This window comes from Aythya ferina, assembly GCF_964211825.1.
Source record: "Aythya ferina genome assembly, chromosome: 9".
In the NCBI taxonomy this organism is placed as follows: domain Eukaryota; kingdom Metazoa; phylum Chordata; class Aves; order Anseriformes; family Anatidae; genus Aythya; species Aythya ferina.
This window is the reverse complement of record NC_140305.1, coordinates 5,488,179-5,511,936: the sequence shown is the minus strand read 5'-3', so window position 1 is coordinate 5,511,936 and position 23,758 is coordinate 5,488,179. Positions and strand designations below refer to the sequence as shown.

At 39.2% G+C, this 23,758-nt stretch overlaps 2 protein-coding genes across 4 annotated transcripts in view; one reads left to right on the top strand and one right to left on the bottom strand.

The window, feature by feature from the left end:
- Positions 1-883: 883 nt before the first annotated feature.
- COL4A4 (collagen type IV alpha 4 chain) overlaps positions 884-23,758 on the bottom strand; it is a 70,504-nt gene continuing 47,629 nt past the window's right edge. For all 3 annotated transcript variants that reach the window (XM_084529291.1, XM_084529293.1, XM_084529292.1), the window contains exons 34-47: positions 23,313-23,376; positions 21,997-22,071; positions 21,472-21,579; positions 21,034-21,141; positions 16,863-16,934; positions 15,986-16,114; positions 14,451-14,558; positions 13,469-13,624; positions 12,686-12,784; positions 11,339-11,470; positions 9,820-9,936; positions 5,539-5,727; positions 3,552-3,838; positions 884-2,948 (exon numbers count right to left, since the gene is read on the bottom strand). In XM_084529291.1, coding sequence (XP_084385417.1) covers positions 2,685-2,948; positions 3,552-3,838; positions 5,539-5,727; positions 9,820-9,936; positions 11,339-11,470; positions 12,686-12,784; positions 13,469-13,624; positions 14,451-14,558; positions 15,986-16,114; positions 16,863-16,934; positions 21,034-21,141; positions 21,472-21,579; positions 21,997-22,071; positions 23,313-23,376 — 1,908 coding nt within the window. In that variant the 3' untranslated portion in view covers positions 884-2,684. The remainder of the gene's footprint in view (positions 2,949-3,551; positions 3,839-5,538; positions 5,728-9,819; positions 9,937-11,338; positions 11,471-12,685; positions 12,785-13,468; positions 13,625-14,450; positions 14,559-15,985; positions 16,115-16,862; positions 16,935-21,033; positions 21,142-21,471; positions 21,580-21,996; positions 22,072-23,312; positions 23,377-23,758) is intronic.
- Positions 2,864-9,453, top strand: LOC311441330 (endogenous retrovirus group K member 8 Gag polyprotein-like). The gene is made up of 3 exons (XM_084529294.1): positions 2,864-2,989; positions 5,576-5,749; positions 6,929-9,453. Exon 3 carries the CDS (start codon positions 7,575-7,577, stop codon positions 8,727-8,729), a length of 1,155 nt encoding a protein of 384 aa, XP_084385420.1. The 5' UTR covers positions 2,864-2,989; positions 5,576-5,749; positions 6,929-7,574; the 3' UTR covers positions 8,730-9,453.

Genomic DNA, 23,758 nt, shown 5'->3' with positions numbered 1-23,758 from the left:
CTTGGGTGACAAGTGATAGAACGTGAGGAAGCAGCAAGGGGAAGTTGAGATTTGATATTGGGAAGAATTTGTTAATGGAAAGGGTGGTTAGGCATTGGAACAGGCTGCCCAACGATGTGCTGGAGTTGCCATCTCCAGAGGTATTTAAGACACATGGATGTTGTGCTTACAGCCATGGTCAGCGGTGGATTTGGCTGTGCTAGGTTGATGGCTGGATTTGATTATCTTCAGGGTCTTTCCCAACAAAAATGATTCTATGGTTCAAGATTATTGGGTCTTTGATTCTTGCAGATGTTTTTAAGACTTCTTTGTACTACTTCAAGTTGGAACTACATTCAAGTCCATCCAATCCAATTTCATTCCATTTTACGTCTTTAACTTATTAACTCAAAGCTTTCAATAATGTAGCGTATAAGAATTTCTTCGTTATTTACCTAAATGCAGTTAGTGCCATAAACCACACTGTAAATACTTCTAGCAAAACGAGTGCCTTTTTCCAGTGCTTCTGACCTGAAAAGGGGCTGCAAAGAAGTAACAGAGAAGCTGGTGAGTACTGCCAGGAAAATCTCCTGAGACATAGATGTGGAATTCTCTTTATCCATGGAAAAAAATGATATCACCTGAGGAAAATTGTATGTTCAGCTGCTACCAATTGTATGCTGAAGCTACTAGCTCAATGTGGTTTTAGAGATGACCTTTTTAGAAATCCAGTTTGCACACCTTATGGGGTAGGTGACTAGGGCACAGAGCAACCCTTCACATACTGCTTTCTTCTCAGGAATAAGCTCTGAAGTTTCTCAGCACCTTGGAGAGTCGCAGCCTTGGTTTTCACTTCTAAACCAGAAAGCTGGTCTTGTGTCTGTGGGATGCTGTCTGAAGCAGGAGGGGATCAAATTCTTTTGCAGATTGGTCCCTCAAAAAAAAAAAAAAAAAAAAAAAAAAAAAAGTGACATGCCAGATTTGAAAGGAAGGGCATGCAGCTATGATCACTGAGCCGTGAACTGAGAGGTGTGCCCTGTGCTAGTGGGCCTCCAGGACCCCAAAGGGCAATGTTTCCCTAGCCAGGTGGATATAGGAATGTGTCCCAAGAAGGCTCTTCACCCTTTCCCAGGTGAAAGAGCAGGAGAGTTGACCACCACAGCAGATCAACGTGTTTTGGGTGGCTTTGTTGGAAACGAATTGCAGCCTGATGTGTTTACACTTGAATGGAATTACTCTGGTTTATTTTTCTCTGGCTGAGACAGGAATGTCTGTTTTTCCCACTTTTTGAGTTTGTGTATCCAAAGTTGAAGCTGGCTGCTCAGCCGATTGTGATGGCTTCGGAGGGAGTTTTCCTGGAATAAGGATTTCTGGATGATCTTAATCTGTTTGAAAATCCTTCTGCTTGTGTTCTCTTAATAAACACAGTGAAATGAAAAGTACTGAAAAAGCATTTTATTCCATCTAGTTTTTTCTTTTTTTTTTAAAGAAGGCTTGTTTAAATGATAACAGCAGCATTTGTGGCCCTTCTGCACGAAGTGAATTTTCAGTCTTTAATCAGTGAGTTCAGTAGTTTCGCTATAATTTAAATGTGCATTTTTATGGTTTTATAGCAGAATTAAGAAGGTAAAGAGGAAATTATTTATTTCATAAGGTGATCAGTGCTTTAACTCATAAAATTTCTAACAATCACTGTTTCCAATAATAAAAAACATTTAGAGCTATGATTCCATAAGACTCTGAAAGGTGACAAGTTATTTTCAGTAGTATATTTACCAAAAGAAAAAAAAAAGGCAAAAAATTGATTATCTTCAGGTTTAGACAACTGTCCAAAGACTTATATTCATCACACGAGTTCACTCATTTTATCACCACACTGAAATTTCCTTTCAATTACTATTAGAAACTGCTTTGTTTTCTTCAGCTTCTTGGATTGGAGCTTAATTTAATGCAACTGCTCTTAGAAATTAATCGCAAATATAAATATTGCTTTTTAAGGTTTCATTATCTCAGCTGATTTTATTTTCTTACATAATCTGCTGTCAAACGGATTTGCAACTTTGTTGCTTATGAAAGATCAATTAACAGTTCTTTCACAGTTTTGTTCAATACTGCAACAGTGAGACTTTGATCTTCATTGTTTTTATTATGTGTAAGAATGTATTTTAACAATTACTTTTTCCCCTTCCCTCAGAAAAAGCTTGTGCAAGCTTCTTTAGCTTGGGAGATTCAGCTACAGGGCTTTAAGGCATTTATGTGTTTGCACATCTGTATTTATACGTCTTTTAAGGGGTAATTATTTATACTAAGCCACATAAATACCTATACTCCTTCTGTTCTAAATGCCAATTCTAACAGAAAATCCATTGTCTTGCACAATCATGTACGTCTAGTTGGTATTCCAGACTTAATTCAGCCTTCCGAGTTCACCTTGTTGCATGAATATTATGGTACTGGACTCTAGTGTAATACAGCTTTTTTCCTTTTTTTTTTTAATTACGCTCTTTACACTGGATTTCACTATCCGTTGATGTGTGCACAGGGTGGATGAGACTCAATAGATGCATCTTTCCATCTTGGATGTCCATTCAAGCAAAAAGAACAGAGCTGCAGCTTAAAAATATATTCACATATTAAATACTGCTTAACTCTTTAGCATGCTTTTCCTTCTGCATCTCGCTCTATCTGTTAATTTGTTTCACTTGTTAACCATGCTTCAGGCAGACTTGACATCTACTGATTTTTTTCCTCTGCTCTTGTCCCTCTTTAAGAGTTCCTGACAAGGGGGCTGATGCAAACTGCAGTTCAGGCATCACTGTTGTTAGCCAAAAACTGTACTCATTAGCAAAAAACTGACAAGTTCCCCGCTGACCCTGGCATTCAATGAATGGTGCTGATCTGAAGTCTTCCAAGCAACTTCCAGGTGACGTAAGGGACTGTCCACCACCCTGATCACCAGATCCAGTGTGCTGAAAGAACAATGAAAGAACTTGATAACTGTGCATGAAAAGTAGGTAAATGATGTTAAATCATTTTATGTCCTTTTTTTTTTTTTTCTTTTTTTTTTTGCTTTAATTGCTTTTAATTACACTATCTTTGGTGATCTCAGGTTGGAGTAAACTTCCTTTGCCAGAGAAAATCTTAATTTCAAAAGTCTGGCACCAGCTCTCTTATTTTCCTGGTATTTATCAAGCTGAAGAAAACAGTAATCCCAGGTGGATTCCAAATGGTGCGGTTCAATCTGAACTGCCTCTAACGTGACTAGAGGACAGCACTGAAAAGACCTGGACCTCTAATTCATAGAACCACAGAATGGTTTGGGTTAGAAGGGACCTTAAAGCCCACCCTGTCCCAACCCCCCTGCCACAAGCAGGGATGCCTCCCACCAGCCCAGGCTGCCCAAATCCCATCCAGCCTGGCCTTGGGCACTGCCAGGGATGGGGCATCTGGGCAGCCTGGGCCAGGGCCTTACCGTCCTCATGGTAAAGGATTTCAATTTCTTTGCAACATTAAGAAACACGTAGCTTAACACTATGACTTTAGTGTATATATGCTCATGTGCCCAGACTTACCATCAAAAAAGAATATCCTATCCAAAGACTTCTCCAGTTCATGGGGCAGGGAGGAATTGACTGATCTTGGCTGTGAACTGCTACTGCTTGGGCTGGGGCCTCACATACAGCACACCTGCTTATGTAGGGTTCTATTTCTTCTTCAGAGAGTGGCGTCATTGGTAAAGGAGCAGCACTTGACAACCAGTAAGACTTATCATTTCGGCTGGCATAGTAACAAACTTGGTTGATATTACAGTAGGCGAAGGGCATAGTATTAAATACAGGAAGACAAGATCCTGCTAGACCTGAAAATAATAATAATAGAATTACTTCACTTCTTTCCAGGTCAAGTTGAAAATAATCTTGTAGCTTATGTTGCTACAGAACTACAGGCCTTGACAAGAGTTACCTAATTCCTGTATCTTAAAGCTCCCAGGTTCCTTACACAAATGGCTAGCTATATTGTAAGCAATTCTTTTTTTTTTTTTTTTTAACCAATCAATGCCTTAATTTGACCAATAATGTTTAGTGGTGTCACAATCCAGTATTTAAGCATGATGCAGCTTGTCACTACAGGAAACAGTTATCATAACGAATATCCTAGCTATGTCAATGCTGAAAAATAAATTAGGCATGAGGTGGTGGCTGGTTTAAAAGATTATCTATTTACAAGCTCATTAGAAGCAGTGAAAAACCACATGCCAACTCCAATAAATAGAAGGTTTTGTAAAGTATGACAAACCCTTGCTACCAGTGCATGAAGCTGAAATCTCAGCAGCTGTTCCTACTGCATTCCAGAAAGGTTTCGCAGACTCTGAGTAAAATAAACGGACTGAGAGCCACTCCTGCACTCCTCATCAGAGAGACATCAGTGGGAACTGAGAAGTGACTCCTGTTTACTTCAGAAGTGAAGTTCTTCCTCCAAAATTGAATTAAGAGAAGTTTCATAATGACCTATTTAGTTAACAACAATAATCATTTCATGTATGATCTGCCCTGAACTTTGGGCATGATGCATTATTTCTGCAATGCTCCCAAACCTTGAAGTGATCTTTAAGGACAGGTAACATAGAGAAGTCAATTTAATATTTTATTTTTTTTTATCAGTGATAATATTCCATACCAGTAATAATATGGGATCTGGAGTAGCCTGAATAAGGAAAATGCCTGCAAAAACAATACAATGGTCACAGAGATCATGGACTTCTATTTTATTTGGCTCTTATTTTCACTGTTGTTATAAGGCATTCCATTACCATGTGTGGTTATCCTGGGGAATGCCAAACACATGCTAGTGAAAATATTTCAGAATGACACTGCTGTACTAAAAATGTTTTTTCTTATTCTTTTGAAAACTTTTATTGTCAAGCTAATTAGGTCCTTGATCTTTCCTCCTAGTAGATTTCTCTGCCTCTTGCATAAGAAGATGACAATTCAGGAAATCACTTCTATGCAAACTGAAGCCAATCAGTTTTTCAGGCTGCAAGCCAGGCAACTTATTATAGACTGTTAACTCTAGTCAGAATTGTATATGTAGAAGAAATAATCCAAGACACCAGGAGGAGTTATCTTTGGGAAAAACTCTTTTTCCAAAAGCAAAGGAAGAAAAAAATAGATTTTTACACTCAAAAGCACATCATTCTGCTGTATATGATGCAAAATTTTATTTGTAAAGCTTATTTCTGCCATCCAGCCATCTAACCTATGCAGCTATTTTTTCCAAGATACAGTAAAGGGGAGCAAGATGCTCCATGGAGTTATTTCAAAGTGCCAAATGGGATTCCTGATCAAAGAGAATCTCCAGTGAGTTCAAAGACAGCCCCATATGACTAGCCATGGTGTGTGAAGCAAACAAACGCTAATTTTGGAAATCAGTTTTGAGTCTATAGCAAATAAGTGATTGGTGATTACTTACCGTGCTACATTTGACTTGTCTTTAATTGTGTAGATCACACCACATTAGACCTTGACCAGAGGGCAATTACAATTATACTGCAATACATACCAAGATCTTGATTGTGAGCTTTTTCTTGTCCTTCCAGGTACAGCAGGCTATAGCCTGTCCATAACTTTGGCATTCCCTGTGGACAGAGTGGTTCTCTGTCTGACTGACTGTGAAGGACAAGCAAGAATCCACTTGAAGATCTCACATGAGGGCCTGGTGGTCCTGGGATACCAGTCTGGCCAGGTGGACCTTAGAGTACACACGAAAAAAGGTAAAATAAATTTGCTTGTATGAACACATAGCTGGTGGGAACGTTTATCTTTTACTGTATTTCAGTGTTCAACAAGGGGGGTTCTGACTGAATCTAATGCAACTTTGGAGGTTGTCTTTGGCGATAAAGACACTGATAGATTCACGTTATCTTTCTTATTGGAGAGAAATTAATTAAATTGCCGCTGAATGCTTCACAGCTGGCTTTTCTATTGTGCCTCTGTCCAGTGCTGCATGGATATTCATCCATTAAGAAATAATCTGAGGTGGGCAATGATTTCCCAGACTTACAGGGATGACTTTGGACTGAATTTGAATCCCTGCAGTAACAGTCAATGCCTTTTTCACGGTAAACCAATAGATTATTCAATGGCAGCCACAGCTGAAATACAGTTTTAATTACTCAGACAATTGCACCTTTAGTCTTGACTCAGAATTGCCTTCCTGTTGATATATGGCATTTAAGTTGATGTGTGATTAATTGCTTTTCTGATTGATTGTGGCTGCAGAGAGAAATTTTCTTTCAGAGGCATTTTTGTGTCATGGTATCAGTCACAAATGTCACAATCAGTGCTTGAACTGAGAGGGGAAAGAAGTGTCATGGTATCTCAGGCTAGAGGTGAATGCATCCAACTGAGGGAGCAGGGAGAACTTAGTCTATGCATCTTGTACATCTCCCCTCAGAAAAGTCCTGTGATTAGGTAGGTAGCTGTAGGAATAGCACTGACAGGAAATCAAATTCCTGCTGATTTGCCACTCTTGCTGAGTTCTTTGAAGGTTTTCTGTTGAGGGATTTTTTGAAACAGCAAAAATCCCATGGCAAACCAAGCTACCAGGGCAACTATGAGAAGTTCCCATGACAGTGTTCCCACATTGCCCAATTGAGGAATTCAGAAAAATATTGTTACCAGCAGCTGGCTTCAAGGACAAGGTCTATGTGACTGCTAATCACAAGGGGGTTGTTTTCTTGCAGGTGGGGTTGTTTTCTTGTAGTTGTTTGTCTGAGTGCTTTTGACCAATAATCTTGTGTGAAACACTGTCCGCCCCTGTTAAGTTCACTATAAAAGTTAGGCTATTCAGGCAATAAAATGGAGCATGATCTGACTCTACTGGTGTCTGTCGTGCTTTTGGCCGTGCTTCCTGCAACATATGGCACCCAAACAGGCTGAGACCCACACAGGCTGAGACCCACACAGGCAGAGGGATCGCAGCGGCGCCGGGACATCGGAGCGGCGCTGGGAGACCCGAGGCACACGGCAAGCCTACCACTGCACGGAGAGAGCACTGACTGACGCTGCAGGGCTACAGCCAACTATGAGAGACAAGGACAGACCTGGCAGACGCCGGAACACCTGAGAGACATTGAGAAACTCTATGCACCGACCCAGACAAAGGAAAATGCGGGGAATTGAAGTAATTGCGGTGTGATGCGGGACATCCGAGATCGAGTTGCTACGGGAGACCAGAGGCGTCAGTGGACACCGGCAGCCGACCCACACCGTGTGGCGAGTCGGCACAGAGCAGAGGGGCAGAGATCAGGACCCTGCAGCCTGTCTGACACAACTATGGAGGCAGCGGCAGCAGACGCCGGGGAAGGCAGCACTTTGCTTTTTAGTACTAGTAAGGTTCCCGATCCTCCGTGCTGGGGCCCCGTAGCGGTTACGCGAGGGAAAGAGGCCATTTCGCCGGAGGGAGATCGAGCTACGGAAGAATTAAGCGAAGGGAAGGAAGAACGTGTCAGTGGGCAAGAACATAGTAAGGTTAGGGATAAGGAAGATTAAAGAGGGGAGAGAAGGATAGTGGGGAGAGTTAATTGGCAGAGGATCATGGGCAAAGCTGTGGAGGATAAACAATTAGGAGCATTTACAGACATATGTCAGGATCCCATGGCGTACCAGGGAAACATGCAAGGGAGTCATAGTATGCTTAATTGGAAGCTGTTGTCTCAATTACGTAGTACAGTCAATGAGTCAGGATTGCATAGCGAACCTGCGAAGCAAATGTTGAATTATATCTGGGAAGGGACGCTACTATGCCCCGAAGATATTAAGGTGATAATGAGAATGATAATGACCCAGTCGCAGTTGCTGTTATGGCAAGCCCATTGGCAGAGGCATTGCGAAATCTCAGCGCAGCGACCGAGGGACCCTAACAATCCGTTACGCGGAGTTGCTGTAGAACAGCTTATGGGGGCAGGCATGTTTGTTACCATTAATGCTCAGCTCGAGTTAGGTCCGGAATGTTGCCTTGAGTCCATGAGAACAGCTCAAGCGGCCGTGGAGAATGTTAAAACCACTCCAACAGCCCCCTCTTACATGGCTATGAAGCAAGGCAGGGACGAGCCCTTTGCAGGGTTTATTGATCGGGTAACTGCTGCCATAGATCAAGCAGATGTCCCGGAGTGGATGAAGGCTGCTTTATTGCGACAGTGTGTTATAGAAAATACAAATTCGGCTACAAAGGCTATTATATTGACACTGTCTAGGGACGCCACTATTGAACAAATGTTAGAAAGAATGAGCAGGATTCCGGTAGGGCCCCAAGCTATGTTAGTAGAGGCGGTACGCGAGTTAGGGAAAGATATTCTACAAGCACAGCAGCAAGCCTTTGCAGCTCTAGCCCCGCTGCGGACAGAAGATAGGCGACCTCGAGCTCCATCTCGACGAGGAAATCGATGCTTCCGGTGTGGAAAGGATGGACACCATCGCTGTGACTGTCAAGCAGGACAGGTGTGGTGTGAAAACTGCAAGTCGGTGAACCACAATACCGTGGCATGCAACCGCTCGGGAAACGGCAGACCAAGCGCACCGAGTCGCCGCGCTACAACAACAGTGGTGGCTCCAACCCAAGTGGAGGGGAATGCTTTGGCTCCGATGGGACAGCAGCCACCAGCAGCAGTGTCCCGCAACAACCTGTTCCAGACAGTGCCCTGCAGCCAGCCACAAGAGGGAGCCTCGGCTTGGACTTGGCAACAGCAATAGACGTGACCATAATAGATCAGAAGCCTGTTAAAATTCCCTCTACTGCTATGGGACCCTTAATGATTAATAAGAGACCCCACGGTGCTTTATTAATAGGACATTCGTCAAGTGGAATTAAGGGACTCTTTATATTACCTGGAGTTATTGATGCTGATTACAAAGGGACAATATCGATAGTGGTGCAGACGCTATTTCCACCATTGCGTGGCTTAAGGGTCTATTGCAAAGTGTTTTCATGCTCTTGATTATAGTAGTTGTAGCATTATTATGTTTAAGCTGTGTTATGTCATGTATTCGACGTCTGATGAAAAAAACCTTTGGCCAAGTACTGCTCATACAAAAAGAAAAAGGGGGAATTGTTGGGAAATGGCACAAAAGGCGTGGACAGGAGTCTGCGGAACAATTGTTCAACCAGAGCTTGTTTTAAGCAACCAGGAGTAGACCTCAGTTATGCTAACTGAAGCGTGGGAAAGTACCGAGAGGAGTGGAAAAGTACCAAGCAACAAGGTCAGAGTGTCCTTGAGATAAAGAGGAACTGTGTACAGGGAAGTAGCTAGGAAACAGTGAGGAAGCTGTAACTGCAAGTTAACTGCAAGTAGGAGGTATTTGTAAAATGTAACTTTTAGGCTTAGCGAATCAGCAAGTGACTAGTAGGCATAATTATAATCATCTGTATAAATATGTGCTATCCGGACAATAAAGTTGAACTGTGCTTTATCACTCACATTGAGTTGGCTGCATTTGTTCCTTAAGCCGCGAACCGACAGACAAGGTCTATGTGACTGCTAATCACAAGGGGGTTGTTTTCTTGTAGTTGTTTGTCTGAGTGCTTTTGACCAATAATCTTGTGTGAAACACTGTCCGCCCCTGTTAAGTTCACTATAAAAGTTAGGCTATTCAGGCAATAAAATGGAGCATGATCTGACTCTACTGGTGTCTGTCGTGCTTTCGGCCGTGCTTCCTGCAACAGTTTTCTGAATTGGAGCCATCACTACCCAAAAACATCAGGGAAGTTATTTTCAAAATGAGTAAGTTTCTGCTTATTCCATCCCAGGGTGGTAAACGGGAAGGAAAAAGCAACCATTCCTACCTTGTGGTCCAGTGTATCCTTGCTCTCCTACATGCCCTTGGTCACCTGGTGGTCCAGGTGCCCCAGGTAAACCATCTTGACCTGGCAGTCCACAGGACCCTTCTTCACCTTTTCTTCCTAGATAAATGTAAAATATGCACTTCATATGCCTGTATTTAATGTTTACATATTGTCTAAGCACACACAGGCATGCAAAGGGCCCATCAGCAGAACCGACACCACCAAGAAACAACACTCAAGGAACAGAGAGGAGCAGAACTGCCTTGTGGTGGAATTCTCTTTACAGCTGACTCGCCTGGTGAATGCAGCAGTAGCTTGGAGGTGGGTGTTCAATAACAGCAACTGCTGATAAGTTTTTTTGTTCTCTCTGTGAAATTTTGTGTGATTTACAGTTGAAATCAAGCCATTGACAAACATTATAATGACAAGCCTCTTGCAGAACTGCAGTATCTGTACCATGTAATGTGCTACAACTCATCCTGTGGCAGGCCTTCATCTTTTAGGACTCAATTCCACTAAGTCTTTAAATTTACTGAACTTACAGTGAAGCACTGCATGTATTAAAGTATTTACAGAACAGAGAGGGACAGCTGATTTGGACTACATCCTGTGGGAAAGGATAAAGGCATTTTAGGTTCTTTATAGCCTCACCTTTTTATATTCCTCACATATCCAAACATTTATATACATTAGCAGGTAATGCTAATGAAGTGTGATCATGACAGTAACAGATATCTCATACAGGGTGCACAGATAGGGATGGTTCTGCTCACTGGCTACTTTAAACACAATCTGAATTACACTTGCCAGATACTGTTATACAAAGTATAGTCAACACAATAAACTTTACTGAGTAAGAAACGTCTAAAACCATAGAAGGGTTTCACTGTCTGAACTGACGACACTTTGATGATATGCTACGCTGTTTTTCTGAAGATGGCGACTTTTTTGCATTCATCAGCACCTGCATTACCCTTGTTTTCATCTATCAGAAGGATTTTTCAGTTGTCAGTCTTTCATTACTTCTTTCTGTGATCTTTGGACAGTTATATTTTGCTACAATTTTTCGTATTCTAACGGAGACATAGCAGCTTCTGACTTCGGTATCTTTTTAGGACTTTCATAAAGCTATGCTAACCAATCTTCCAAATATAACCTGTCTGGGCCAAACCACCTGTTAATACTAAACCATGGAGAGCGTTTGAAGTGTTACTTTTTATTTGTTGGCAAAAAGAAAAACACCATCTGAAGAAGTTCTTTTTCTGAACTGTGCGTGATGCTTTTGCCCTCCCTGGCCTAGGAAAAGAGAATGTAGTGCAGGCAGGCTCAGGTAGCCTGGTTTAGCCATATTGGTCTATCACCCTCAGCATTAACCAGCACACTACATACTTCTGGGAACCATTAATTTAAGGGGAAGAGACGACAGGGTAAAAGACAGAGAAGAAACAGACACCAACCCTTTGCAATTCCTTGTCTAAATGGCCAAAATAGAGATCCAAGACTTCAAAAGCAAGCTTACCTTGGGGTCCAGGACGACCTATTGGCCCTGATAATCCTATAGAGCCATCATCTCCTCTTTGTCCCGCTTCCCCGGGAGGTCCTGGAATTGTAGGGCATGAGTCATCTATTCTTCCTGGTTCACCAGGGTCACCTGTTGTATGTAATACGAAAGTAAATTAGATTAAAATAGTAACAACAACAACAAAAATGGGTAATAGCTCCCATGTGAAAACTAAACATATATGTTAGTTGTTTCTGGTATTCAAGCGTATACTTTAATATTTCAAAACCTCGAGTTATTGAGTTTCACTGCTTTTAATTTTACTCTTGGTCTTTAAGAACAGCATTTAACAGCATGGCAAGCATGTGTTAGCAAGCATATGCTAGCTGGCGTGTTTCAAATATTTGGTGTACAGTTTCTGTTTTAATGTGCCCCAAATTGATTTAAGTTAAAGCATAAAGTCTACCCAACTTTAGCTCCAACACCTTAGCAGATGTGAAGATTTACAGTACTTTGCCTCTGCTGTGGCTGTAAAACCTCAACAAGCAGGCCAAAGGAAAAGAGCTAACTCTTCTAACCCACAATGCCCATTTAAAACGATAATGAAGAATTGCCACTCATGTTGAAAGTTACCAGGAGCTATTGGCTATTTATATTTTTTGAGAAAAATCAGAATCACGTCAGTCAGATTAAGAGCTCAGTGTCTGTACTAACCCAGGATAGGATTAAAGCTTTTATCAACTTTTTGGTTAGAAATTATCTGGTGTGGCAACAGCAATAGAAGTGATAAATTGAAATAAAGATATTCTGCATGTCTAATTGACATCTTAGCACAAGACTTCATATCAGTGTAGCGTTATTATGATATTGGTCTGCTTGGAAGCACTAGCTATTTATGTGAAAAATCGCTTAGCACTATGTTGTTGTGGCATTATCTGTTATTCCTAACAGCCAAGCCAAGACTACCTTCTAATAAGAGCATAATACATCTATACATAAGGAAGACCAGATGAACAATAATCAATAGTCATCAACTTACCAATGAAACCTGATGTGAAAAATGGACAGTAGATTGCAGCCATTGTGGTGTAAGAGGAAACAAGTTTCAGACATAGAAATTAGAGTAAAGAATCAAATGAGAACTAAAATCAATTATGTGAGGTGATAAATATATAAACTACATATGTGAGTATATAAATACATAGTTCACAAATCCTTACACAACTCAAATGAGAAATCGATTTAGATTTTTTCTGTTTGCTTGAATTTTTTGTATGCAAGTAAACATTAGTAAGATAGATTTACACGTATACACAAATATCATCATTACAGTTGAATGATAATGAGCAATAAACTCATAAGTACCTGTGGGACCTTTAGGACCAGGTTTCCCTTGAAAACCTTGGTCTCCTGGGTGTCCTACAGCACCAGGTGGACCCTGTGGGCCATGGATTCCCATAGGACCTGGAAAGAAAACAATTATACAATTGCACAGTTGCATTCCAAGAAGGTGAACGCATAAATAAGATGAAGTCTGACTGCTTGAGTAACAAAAAAAAAAATATGCTTGAAACAGCTAAACTCTGTTGTCTTGCAAAAAGAAGTGCATCTTTTTCACATCTCTTCTTAGTCTTGAACTGAATTAAAAAATGACTTTTCTTTTTGCAGAGATCAGAATCGATTTGTGTAGGCAGGGCTACTGTCCAGTGTGGAGGAAGCAGCATTCAGATCCCTGCTTTCAAACTGAGGAATCTGTTGAAAGCTGCAAACTACTGATATGGGGCAGATATGAGACACCTACTTCAAATACATCTGCAGCTTCCATGGTTCCTCAAGACCACTGTAGACAGGACGAGGTTTACTTTATCTAGAATAATCACGTTATAATTTTACTTCAGAATCTCAGGTTGGTCTGGTACTCTTCCAATATTTGTTGGAAGCAGTACATACAAACCTGGCTACTCTGACCTTCTTCTGCAGCCCTGTTGTATCTGTAAGTAAGAAGACAGAGCTAAGAAATATCTATTGTACCCTTTCCATCAGGCTACAGCAGACTGTCCAACAGCAATCCCCTGTGCATGAGGCTCAGTTAGTTGCACAAGGCTGGGCCTAAGTGCATGTACTAGTTAAAAACATCTCTGATCATACCCTTTGGGCCTTCTCTTCCTTGGTTCCCTGGAGGACCTCTGGCTCCTTGTTGCCCTCGCTGCCCAGAAATGCCTGGTGCCCCTTGAATACCAGTGTCGCCTGGATCTCCTTGCACAAAGATGGTTTCTCCAGGAGGACCAGGATTCCCAGGCTGACCTACAGTAAAAAATAATAATTTTTAAAAAAGCTCTTAATGCACAAATAATAAACATCTAAAAATAGTAACGTTCCATTAAAATCTATCATTTTTTTCTGCTGGGACATAGGACAACCCTTGCATGTTTTTGGATATATTATCATTAGCTTTTCTCTAAGGCACTGTAAAGAAAGCATAATATGAATAGCTCCCAAAATGTGTAGATTCTGTGCAAACAAAAGGTGGCAAGCTGTTACCTGCACTGAGACAGTGTTTCTCTGTTTATTATAGTGTTGCTTACCCTTCCACCCCTATTATTAGTCTTTGGTCTGGGTAAGGAATAGGTCAGAAAAACTAAAAAAAAAAACTCCATTTGAGGACCAGCCTCTACAGAAAGAGGAACTAAGGTCTATATAAATCCTTACAAAAGGGTTGCCAGTTTTAGCTTTCTCGGGGCTATGTTTTAATTGGAAAGCTTTTTGTGGGTTTACAAACAATGGCAGGTCTATGGACAATGTGTTTTATGCTTTCTGCTAGCTAGAAAAGTCAGTAATCTTTTTTTTGTTTGTTTGTTTTTTGTGGAAATCAAAGACCTGCTGTAGCAACAGGACTTGTACAGAATTACCATATAGGCCAGAAAAAAGTGTATCTGGAGATGCATGAATTTATCCTTGTTCTGGTGATCTATCTATCCAGTGTTCACTTCTGTTTATTTACTGCAGGATTGATTGGTTTGTTTCCCATCTGCTTTTAAATGTTGCTCCACAGGCAGCAAACCTACCTGACTTCTAACAGCCTCAGGGATTTTTTAAATGAACAAAATTGATTTTTTTTCTTTTTATATACCTCTGATGCCATCTAAACCAGGTGGTCCTTGATCACCTGGAAGTCCGGGAGGGGCACTACTGGGAGATCTTCCCATAGGTCCAGCAGGTCCAACAGGCCCTCTTATACCTAAGGGATCACATTAAAATAAACATAAGCAAAAACAGTAAGTGTGTTTTTCTTAAAGATAAGTTACTAACCAAAAGAATGATGACATAGTGTCATGGACAGAGGATAATGTATGCTCTCATTTGTCTACTGAATGTACCAGTGATTGGGAAGACAATATATATGTGAAAATATTTATCTTCTCAAAACTTTCTATTAAATCTACTTAAACTAAAGAATGCATCATTATACATCAACACATTGCCACAAATAAACTCTTGAGTTCTAGCAATCAAAGAAACGGTAAAAAATTAAGGCAATAGAGGTCTAGAAAATTATTTAGCCTGAGGCAGGATAAGTAGCCACAGACTATTCCTAAGAAAAGTGAGTTCAGTCATTTCCTAAAAACCTTAGTGAACAAGATGAACTTTATAGCCTTAAATGTATTTTTTTGACGTGTAATCTGGATTTTTGCAAATTAAGACATTTGCAAAATGTCTTACATGTGACAGGCAAGAAAAGTTATCGGTTACCATCCTCTGCGTAACATTTCTGAATACTGGAAGGCATTTAGCATGTGTTGCACTCTGCTGCCTTCTCTTTTCTAAAGAAAACAAATCTAGTTTCTTTCGGCTTGTTCCAACTCCACCCATCCATTTACTCTCTAGTGAGTTCTCCCTAAACTGTCACAGCTGGACACACAGTATGCCATGGGAGGTCTTGACCATCTAATCTCAAGCAATGTTAGTACATCTTGGAATAAAACTTTTTTTTTCTCAACCACATCATTCAGTTCACAAACGAGTAGCTGATTGAATTGAGAAAACTGCGTTCATCTTAAAATAATTCACTTCACCAGAGTTCATCTCAGCTAGATTTTTTTTTTTTCCCTGTTATGTGACTCTGTAGCAAGGTTTGATAGAGTAAAACTAACGTTGTTTCTAATCACAGAATTGCTGGGGCTGGAATAGGCTTCTGGAAACTTACTAGTCCAACTCCCTCCTTAGAGCAGGGTCAGCTAGAACAGCTTGCACAGACTGCATCCAACTGGGTTTTGAATATGTCTCTCACAATTTTTTCCCATTTCTGTGCAATTCCTACATCACCAAGGCTCTTGAATAATCTTAGCAGACTTGTGATATAGTTCCATCTTGCATTTACATTGGAATAGTTGATTTACTGTATTTCTGCGATTACCAGCTTCACTGTACTCTTTCTTTAGGTACTTTTTTCCCAAGAGGCAACTCCACCTAGCAGTTCCCTGAGTGTCCAAGTCATTTTCTATTCCCATTCTTTCTTCTCCGGTAACATAAATGTTTGCAATAGGAATGATGTCAGTGAACGAATCTCCTGTGCATATATTCATGTTGATACTAACCTGGGGAAGAGCCTTTATGAACTTTACTTCAGTTCTGCAGAGCATCACCAAGGAAAAAACCCTTTCTTACCTGGGAATCCTGGAAATCCCCTTTCTCCAGGGGCGCCTGGAATGGAAATACCGGGCCATCCAGGTTCACCTCTGTCACCTTTCGGTCCAAGTTCTCCTGAGTATCCTGGGCGCCCTGTTTCACTTTGACCTATAAAGGAAAAAAATTATGTACATAATGTCTAGAGTGAGTACAAATACAGATTTGCAGGATAGAAATGCCAGCTGTAGATGTTCCTCCTTACAAGGGTTGCCTAGCACTGTTTTCTTTTGGATTTCTCTTCGGAGCTGGATACAGTTTTGTTGAGTACAGCCCTTAGTCATCTCTTTTGAAGAAAGTTATCTCTGCTTTAAGGCTGTTCTTCAGGGTTTATTTTATACAGTGTCATTATTACCTATAATTTGAAATGTAAACTGATTGCAGGGTCCTAAATTTACTTTTCTATCAGTACAAATTTTTAACTTCTTGATAGATGGTGAGCACTCTGTTTTTTAAATACTGCTTCAAAAGCACCTTTTGAAAGCTGCAAATAGATCAGCGTAAGTGAAAAGCTGGTTCCTCTGAAGTTTGCACTACAAATCCCATTGACTTTAATGGGGCTGTAAAAAACAAACAAACAAACAAAAAAAACCACCTCCTGCACCGAACATTTTCATTGTATAAATAGCCTTGAAATGTTCCAGCAAAACTATATGAGTAATGGAAGTTTTAAAGGTTTCTTCACAAATAACTACAGGTTTGTCATTAGGCACACTTTAGATTCTGTTTGAAAGGTTAGTTTGAGCCTTAATGATCTCTTCTGGGCAAGGCAAATATCAAAATAATATGCATTATTCCTTGTGCATTTAGTCATTCAAGAATGTATTTTCTGTTCCTCAAGGCAGTTTCTATTCTTTACCTGGAGCTCCTGCAGAACCTTTTTGACCTTTTAGTCCATCCAAGCCATCCAGTCCAGGCAGTCCAGGAAGACCTAAGAGGTATTGCAGGCATGAATGAGTGCCAAAATAATTCTTTAAAGTTGCAATTAAAAATGATGCATTTTTTTGTTGAGAATGCACTGTGGATCAAGGCAGGACATTTGCTGAGTTTGATTCCTATTGGTAACTGAAGAGGTCACGTTGCACCTGGGTGCTGCCATCTTGAAAAGGAAAACCTGAAAATGGCAATCATAATACAGTTTTGTTTCAAAGTAACCAGAAAATGCACACTTTAAACCTTTAGGTACTTCTACATTGCAGCTAGCAGCAGGAAGCTCACTGTGGGCTGATTTACTCTATGCTGAACCTCGTGGTTGTGGCTGGAGTACTACTGCTGCCTGTGATTACCTAGTCCAACATTAGTCATCTTATCACTGCATAGCCCTGTAATAACCTACAGACTAGAATGAAGATCTACATAAAATTACTAGAAAAACAGAACTTCGTTACATTTTCTTTACATGAAGATAAATGTAAATGCAATTTAATCTAGCTGCACTAGAAAGAAGCAAATTTTTCACCTGTCTTCTTATTTTTCCTGGTCCTGCAGATTTCATGAAGGAAACCATGCTGTTTTGCATCATACTGCTACAAAAATTCTTCAGCTCAACAGCAGAAAGTCTTTGAAAATACAGAATTAGACATCTGTAAGGTTGATCTTGACATGTTATAGCATATAGCAGCTTTGTTGCTAACAATGTTCACTTAGATGACCAGATCAAAAACTACTGTTTGTGCTAGTTGAAAATAATTTTTCCTTTATCATCTGAGCTTTTTTTTATTTTTTTTTTTCAATTTTCAAAAATCTACCTCCGTTTTTCCTTATCTTTTAGAACTAATCTGAGATTATTTTTTTTGCAGTAGTTATTTGCCTGGTTTATTACAAATATTCCAGAACTGAGTCAAAAAGTCCGATTAAAAATCCTCTCTCAGCCTGATTATGATGGTTTTGTTTCTTGAGAAATAAATGAATTATGTTATGGTGCTCCTGTCCAGGCAAAACCAGAATTCAGCATTCAGCTACAATTTAAAACTGGAGCAATCACAAATTACAAAATGCAGGGTGAAATCAATTGTATTTTTATGGTTTCTATCTTAAAAGTGCTGAATGCTGCAATCTTTTTTAGTGTTTTCTCATACTTTGCTTTTTGTATAAAAATGGGAAGGCAAGATGGGGGCTCTATCAGTTGGATGTTTGCCAGGGAAATGAGAATGCAATATTTGGATCTGTTACTCATGCTAAGGCTGCACCTGGTGATAGGACCAGATTTGACAAAACTGATGGGTCACTTGGCAACAGGTTACAAAGATTTCAGACAGAGGAATAGAGTTGTGGCATTGTGACATTTCTCCTGCCAGAGTGGGACAGACTAGAGCGGATAGTGATCTGCAAGAAATGGAACAACACTGACAATGCTTGCTCTTGTTCTTTTTCTACCTTTGCTGCTTATCTCTAATTTCCTTCTTCTGCCAGTTCCTCTCCCTATGATGTAGATTTCCCAGTATTTTTCTCCACAGTTCAGAATTATTTCTCTTTTTCCCTGTCTAGCCATTTCCTAGAATAGAAGATGTAGGTTCTCTGTTTCAGTTCCTGTGCTCGATCCCAGCATGTCCTGCAGCATCAAAGTCTGCTGTTTACCCAGAGCATAAATCATAGACGAATTTATTGCTGTACTGTGCACATATGAATGGAAATATTTTTCTCATTTGTTTCTAAACCGGTCAAATTTGGCAGGGATGAACTGCCATAGGAACACTAACAGGAATGCCCTTCATCAAATGGTTCACCTGCCAAATTTAAACATCCTTAGTTCAAAGATGGGGTCTCCTGAGAAAGGACAAATAAAAGTTCACTAAGGTTCTTTAATAAATAATAAATATAAATCTTGGAGCTTTATTCTCAGAAAAAGTGCCAAATTATTTTTGTTAAAATATAACAAAGGAATTGCATCCAAATCAGCCAAAAAACAACAACAACAAATTAAACAAACAAACAAAAACAGCCAACAGCAAACACTGGTCTGGGAAAATTTAAATCCAAAAGGTTGCTTGAAAACCCATAACACATTGATAATATACTCTGTAATACCCTTTTATAGTATGGGATACTACTAACCCAACCTGTAGTATCTTCTGTGCCCTTAATTCACTGCTCTTAAGTTTCTTAAGTTTCAGTCCTGCTTTCTGTAGCCAGCTTGTCTTGAAAATATTCCCATTTTCAAATTTATGTGAGAGCTGCATGCCAATCCAGGGAACTTAACAGTGGTATTTTAAAATGATTATGAAATACTAACAACATTTGGCATCCTGTCCACCATTTAAAACTTTTTTGATCTTTAGCTTATTCAGTCAAGATTGATGGCTTGGTTTACTTGCTTTCCAGGGAATTTCTGACACCTTTGCCAACAATCCATTATAATATCAGCACTTGTATTTCTAGATTTTTGGATTGCTCTAGTCCCATACTTCTAGGTACAGCTGAATTGGCTGACCTACGTATGAACCACTATTCTGCATTTTACAGCCCAATTCAGCTTTTACTCACACAAGTAATTATGCCGATGTTCTTAATATTACTTGCTTCATGAGGGATTACTCACACAAGTAAGACTTGCCAGACTGAGCCCTTAACTAGTAAAACTGTCTCTGTAACAAAGAAAATGTGATTATGCTTCGGTTAAAAGCCCTTTAACTACATTTTTTAATCTAAAAGTTCTTCAGAAACGAGACATTTAATGTAAATGAGAAGCAATTAGACTAACAAGGCTGTGTCCTTAACAAGGAACAGCCAATTAACCATTTCACATCTAATGGTAGCTACGTTATTTATTAAAAACAGCATATGATATATTCTCCAGTAGAACTGGAATACTAATTCCATTCAGTTTTCATTACTGAGTATAATTTCAAGGTTGTTAACCTTCTTTTAAACTTGGCTGGTAATATATAGGATCCTAAGGCAGGCAAGCCACTTGGTCTCTAATGAATTTCTATTTGGAACAGAACTTTTCCCTCTGCAGCACATGTGTTAATTTGTTATGTTTCCTTCGCGGGACTTGGGATAACTTCTGTGTAATAGAGAAGTGTCTGACCACTCATGGCAAGATGGAATGAGTCCATCTTTTTACTAAGAAGTTTTCAGCAGACAAATTTTTCTCTCTCAATTTAGACATCCTTGTCATTGCAGATTTCTGCCTTTGTTACAGAAAATACTGTTTGCAACAATGAAATGTTCTCTTGCAAATTATGCACCAGCAAGCAGTCTGTCACAACAGTTTAAAGCAACACCCTTTACTTTCTGCAAGTAATCTGAAACTTCCATTTTTCATTTGAATTTTCAGTATTTTTTAAGAAACCTTCTCAATTTATCCTTAGTCTGAATTTGAAGTGAATCTGTTGTCCTCCCTAGCCATTTTTCATGGTCACATTTATTACTTTACTATGGTATCTGTATATCCATCATTAATATTCTTCTTTGCCCAGGATCTGGTTATGAAGCTCATTATTGCAGAGAGGGCATACAAATTTCGTAGTTGATTATCTTTCTTTATAAAACATTATTGTAACTTATGATTTCAATATTAACTTTTACTATAATCAGAATGACATACTGGCTTCCAACAACTATACAGATGAGCTGCTGTTCAATCCAAATGTAACAATTGTTATGAAAACTATAATTTAGGATTTTGGTGAAATATTCCTACATAAAATCCACCATATATTTATTTATTTATTTATTTATAGAAAATCAAAACAAAACAAGTTATCTTATGATCACAGTTTGTTGTGGATGAAACTGTCCACAGCATTCTGTTGTTTTTGTAGAGGAACAGTGGCACTCCATGGTGAAAAGGTAGAACACAGTGTAATTGAAGTTAAAGTGAAACATCTGAATTAATGCAAACTCCTTCTCCTTTCCTTAACTTCTGCTATCAGTTACATTAGGAGAGCCAGAATCTGTTTCTTTCTTCTTCTTGACTCATTTTGGATCATAGTCCAATTTTGTGAGGTAGCATTTGTTATTTTTTATATGGTATTAATATATGGTGATGTCACATTACCAGTAGTACTACACCGTATGCTGTTTACCTTTCCTGCCCTGCAATCCAGCTAATCCTTGCAATCCTGGAGGTCCCGAAAGTCCTTGTTTCCCTTTTTCTCCAGGTTCTCCTGGCAATCCTGGAGGACCTGGAGCTCCTGAGAATGGAGGAAAAAAAATCCTTGACTATGCACATCTATTGAACAGTTATTTATTTATTTTTTTTTCCCTACACAATTTAGCACACTATATTATTCAGAGGTACCTGGAAGCATATGGGACTGCCTGAAGAACTGATGTATCTGCTGTCAAACTCTGAGCTAGCTTTACTGCCACTGTCTACAAATACTGAAATAGCTTTCAGTACAAGCCTTATACAACCTCTCCTTTCTATAGCCTTCTCAACAGAGGTGCCTCCTCAGCTGTGTTTTCCTGATGCTTCCCTTTTGAGCTATTAGATCACACTAATTTTAAAACTTTGACGTTACCTGGAAATCCAGGTATTCCTGGGTATCCAGACTCGCCCTTGGATCCTAGTCTTCCAGGTTGTCCTTGGATACCTGCTGAACCCTTCTCTCCAGGTAACCCACAGAATCCTTTAAAAATATATATAAAATATAAAAGTTCAGTAAGATTTTTCTGTAAGTGTTTGTTTTTGTTTTTGTTTTGTTTTGTTTTCAAATACTGCAGGCCCTTGCATCTATTTATTAGCAATGAATTACAGTGATATCTCTGATGATATCTGAAAGAGCAGAAATGGCTAGCAAGAGATAGACAAGACAGGTATTCTGGGAGGTCTTGGGGTGTTCTCCAGTGCTGTACTAGACAATACCAGTCTCTATCTCTTACGTTTGTGCTAGCCATATTGCACACTGTGATGCCACTCCAATCCCAGGGCTTCTAACTGTGCAAAATACAACTCAATGCCTACAGAAAATAGAGCTCCCTCTCCACTAACAAAGCTTACAGAAAATTCCTTAGGTCCATTTTTTTCTTTAATCAGACGGAATTACCTGTTAATCCTGGGTCTCCAGGAGGCCCTTTTTGACCACGTATACCAAGCAGAAGAGTTGGGTCACCTCTCTTGCCTGTTAAGGTACAGTGACTTTCATTTGATACAAGTATTATTTTCATCCATGAATACAAAGCTGGACAGTTTTTTAATATCTGATAATTTAGTCATAGATATAACAACTATAAAAGGGAATGAGAGAACACAAAAATACTTTGGCACATGGAAATTAGCAGACAGCTCATCCTATCATGAAGTACTAACTCAGCTCGTATTTAATATGATTCCAGTCAATATTCATGTAAATTTCCCACTAAGGAGAAAAAAAGGGGGAGGAAAATTTTCCAATACTGACAGCATATACTGAATATGAAAGATATTGCATAAATTCCCTATGATACTTTATTAAACACAAAGAGCTCCTTACATAGGTTTGTTAGAATTTGCACAATCAGTACAGCATGAGTCCATTTACTCAGTAAAGACCTTTTAGGGACTAGCTGGGGACTTTAAGCCAGCACAGAAACTTCTGTTTGCCCTGAAAGTCCTTTTTATCAGAGAGTCGATAATTGCAAGTGATTTTGTCTTATATTATCTGTACAGACCTTTGTTCTTTGCTTTTTTTTTTTTTTTTTTTGGGGGGGGGTGGGGGGTGGGGAATATATTCCCTGGCTGAGAAGGTGTTGAATATTTGAAGAAATGGAAACTGTAGCTGAGAAAAAGCACCATTTTGTATTTTGTTGAAATATTAAAAAAAATCTAAGTATTATAAATTTGTCAGAGTAATCTCTACCTACACAAAAAATACAGATACAAAACTTCACCTTGTAAGCAGAATAACTTTGCTTACACGGGTACAACCTTTGCCTGATTTTTGTTACTTTCAGATGTTACAGGAATTAACAATCATAGCCTAAATTGTTGGAAAATAAGTGATGTAAAAGCAACAATAAATCCTGCTGTACTATTTTAAAAACTACCTATCTGCATAATACCATAAATAATTGTATTTTCTCTCATTTTGTTTAACTGGTTTTACAGATATGTAAGTTTGTACTTGTTTGTTTGTTTGTTTGTTTTTGGAGTTTTGAAACTCCATGAAATCTGATAGTTTTATCTTCTAAATTAATAAAAATTTTGTTATAAATGTATTAAAATGCAAATTTTGCCTTCATGTCAGACTTGTTTGTAATGCTATTCATGTTTGAATTATGTTCACTTCTGTCCTGTTTTCTAATGTCTAGTGAGTACTCTCCATATATGAAAGCATATATAACATAACACTATGGCTCTTTACAAAAGCATGTTTATATGAACCTTTAGATCCTTTTGGGCCAGTCAATCCTGGGTTTCCAGGCATTCCTGGTAAGCCGACATCACCCTGATAAACAGCAAAAATATGAATATCATAAATCAATACATATATAATAGGAATGATCTGTAAGAACATTTGGTTCTCATATGCTAGTAAACAGACCAGAAATCAATACAAAAAGCAAAACTGTATCTTTAGCTCAACAGAAAAGCATTTTGTCTTTGCTGCATCAAACACTGACCATTAATACTTCCAAGAAACTCTAGATTAGAATTGCTAATAATTTTGAATGTGTTTATGCTAACACTTGGCTTGAACATCTTGAATTCCTCACAGATGGCTTGAGTTATTTGAATTAAAAGGTACCACAACAGCATACCAAATATTACTGAGTTTTACCCCCAATTTTACTATAAATATTAATGAGAAATATGTTGTGACATTACAG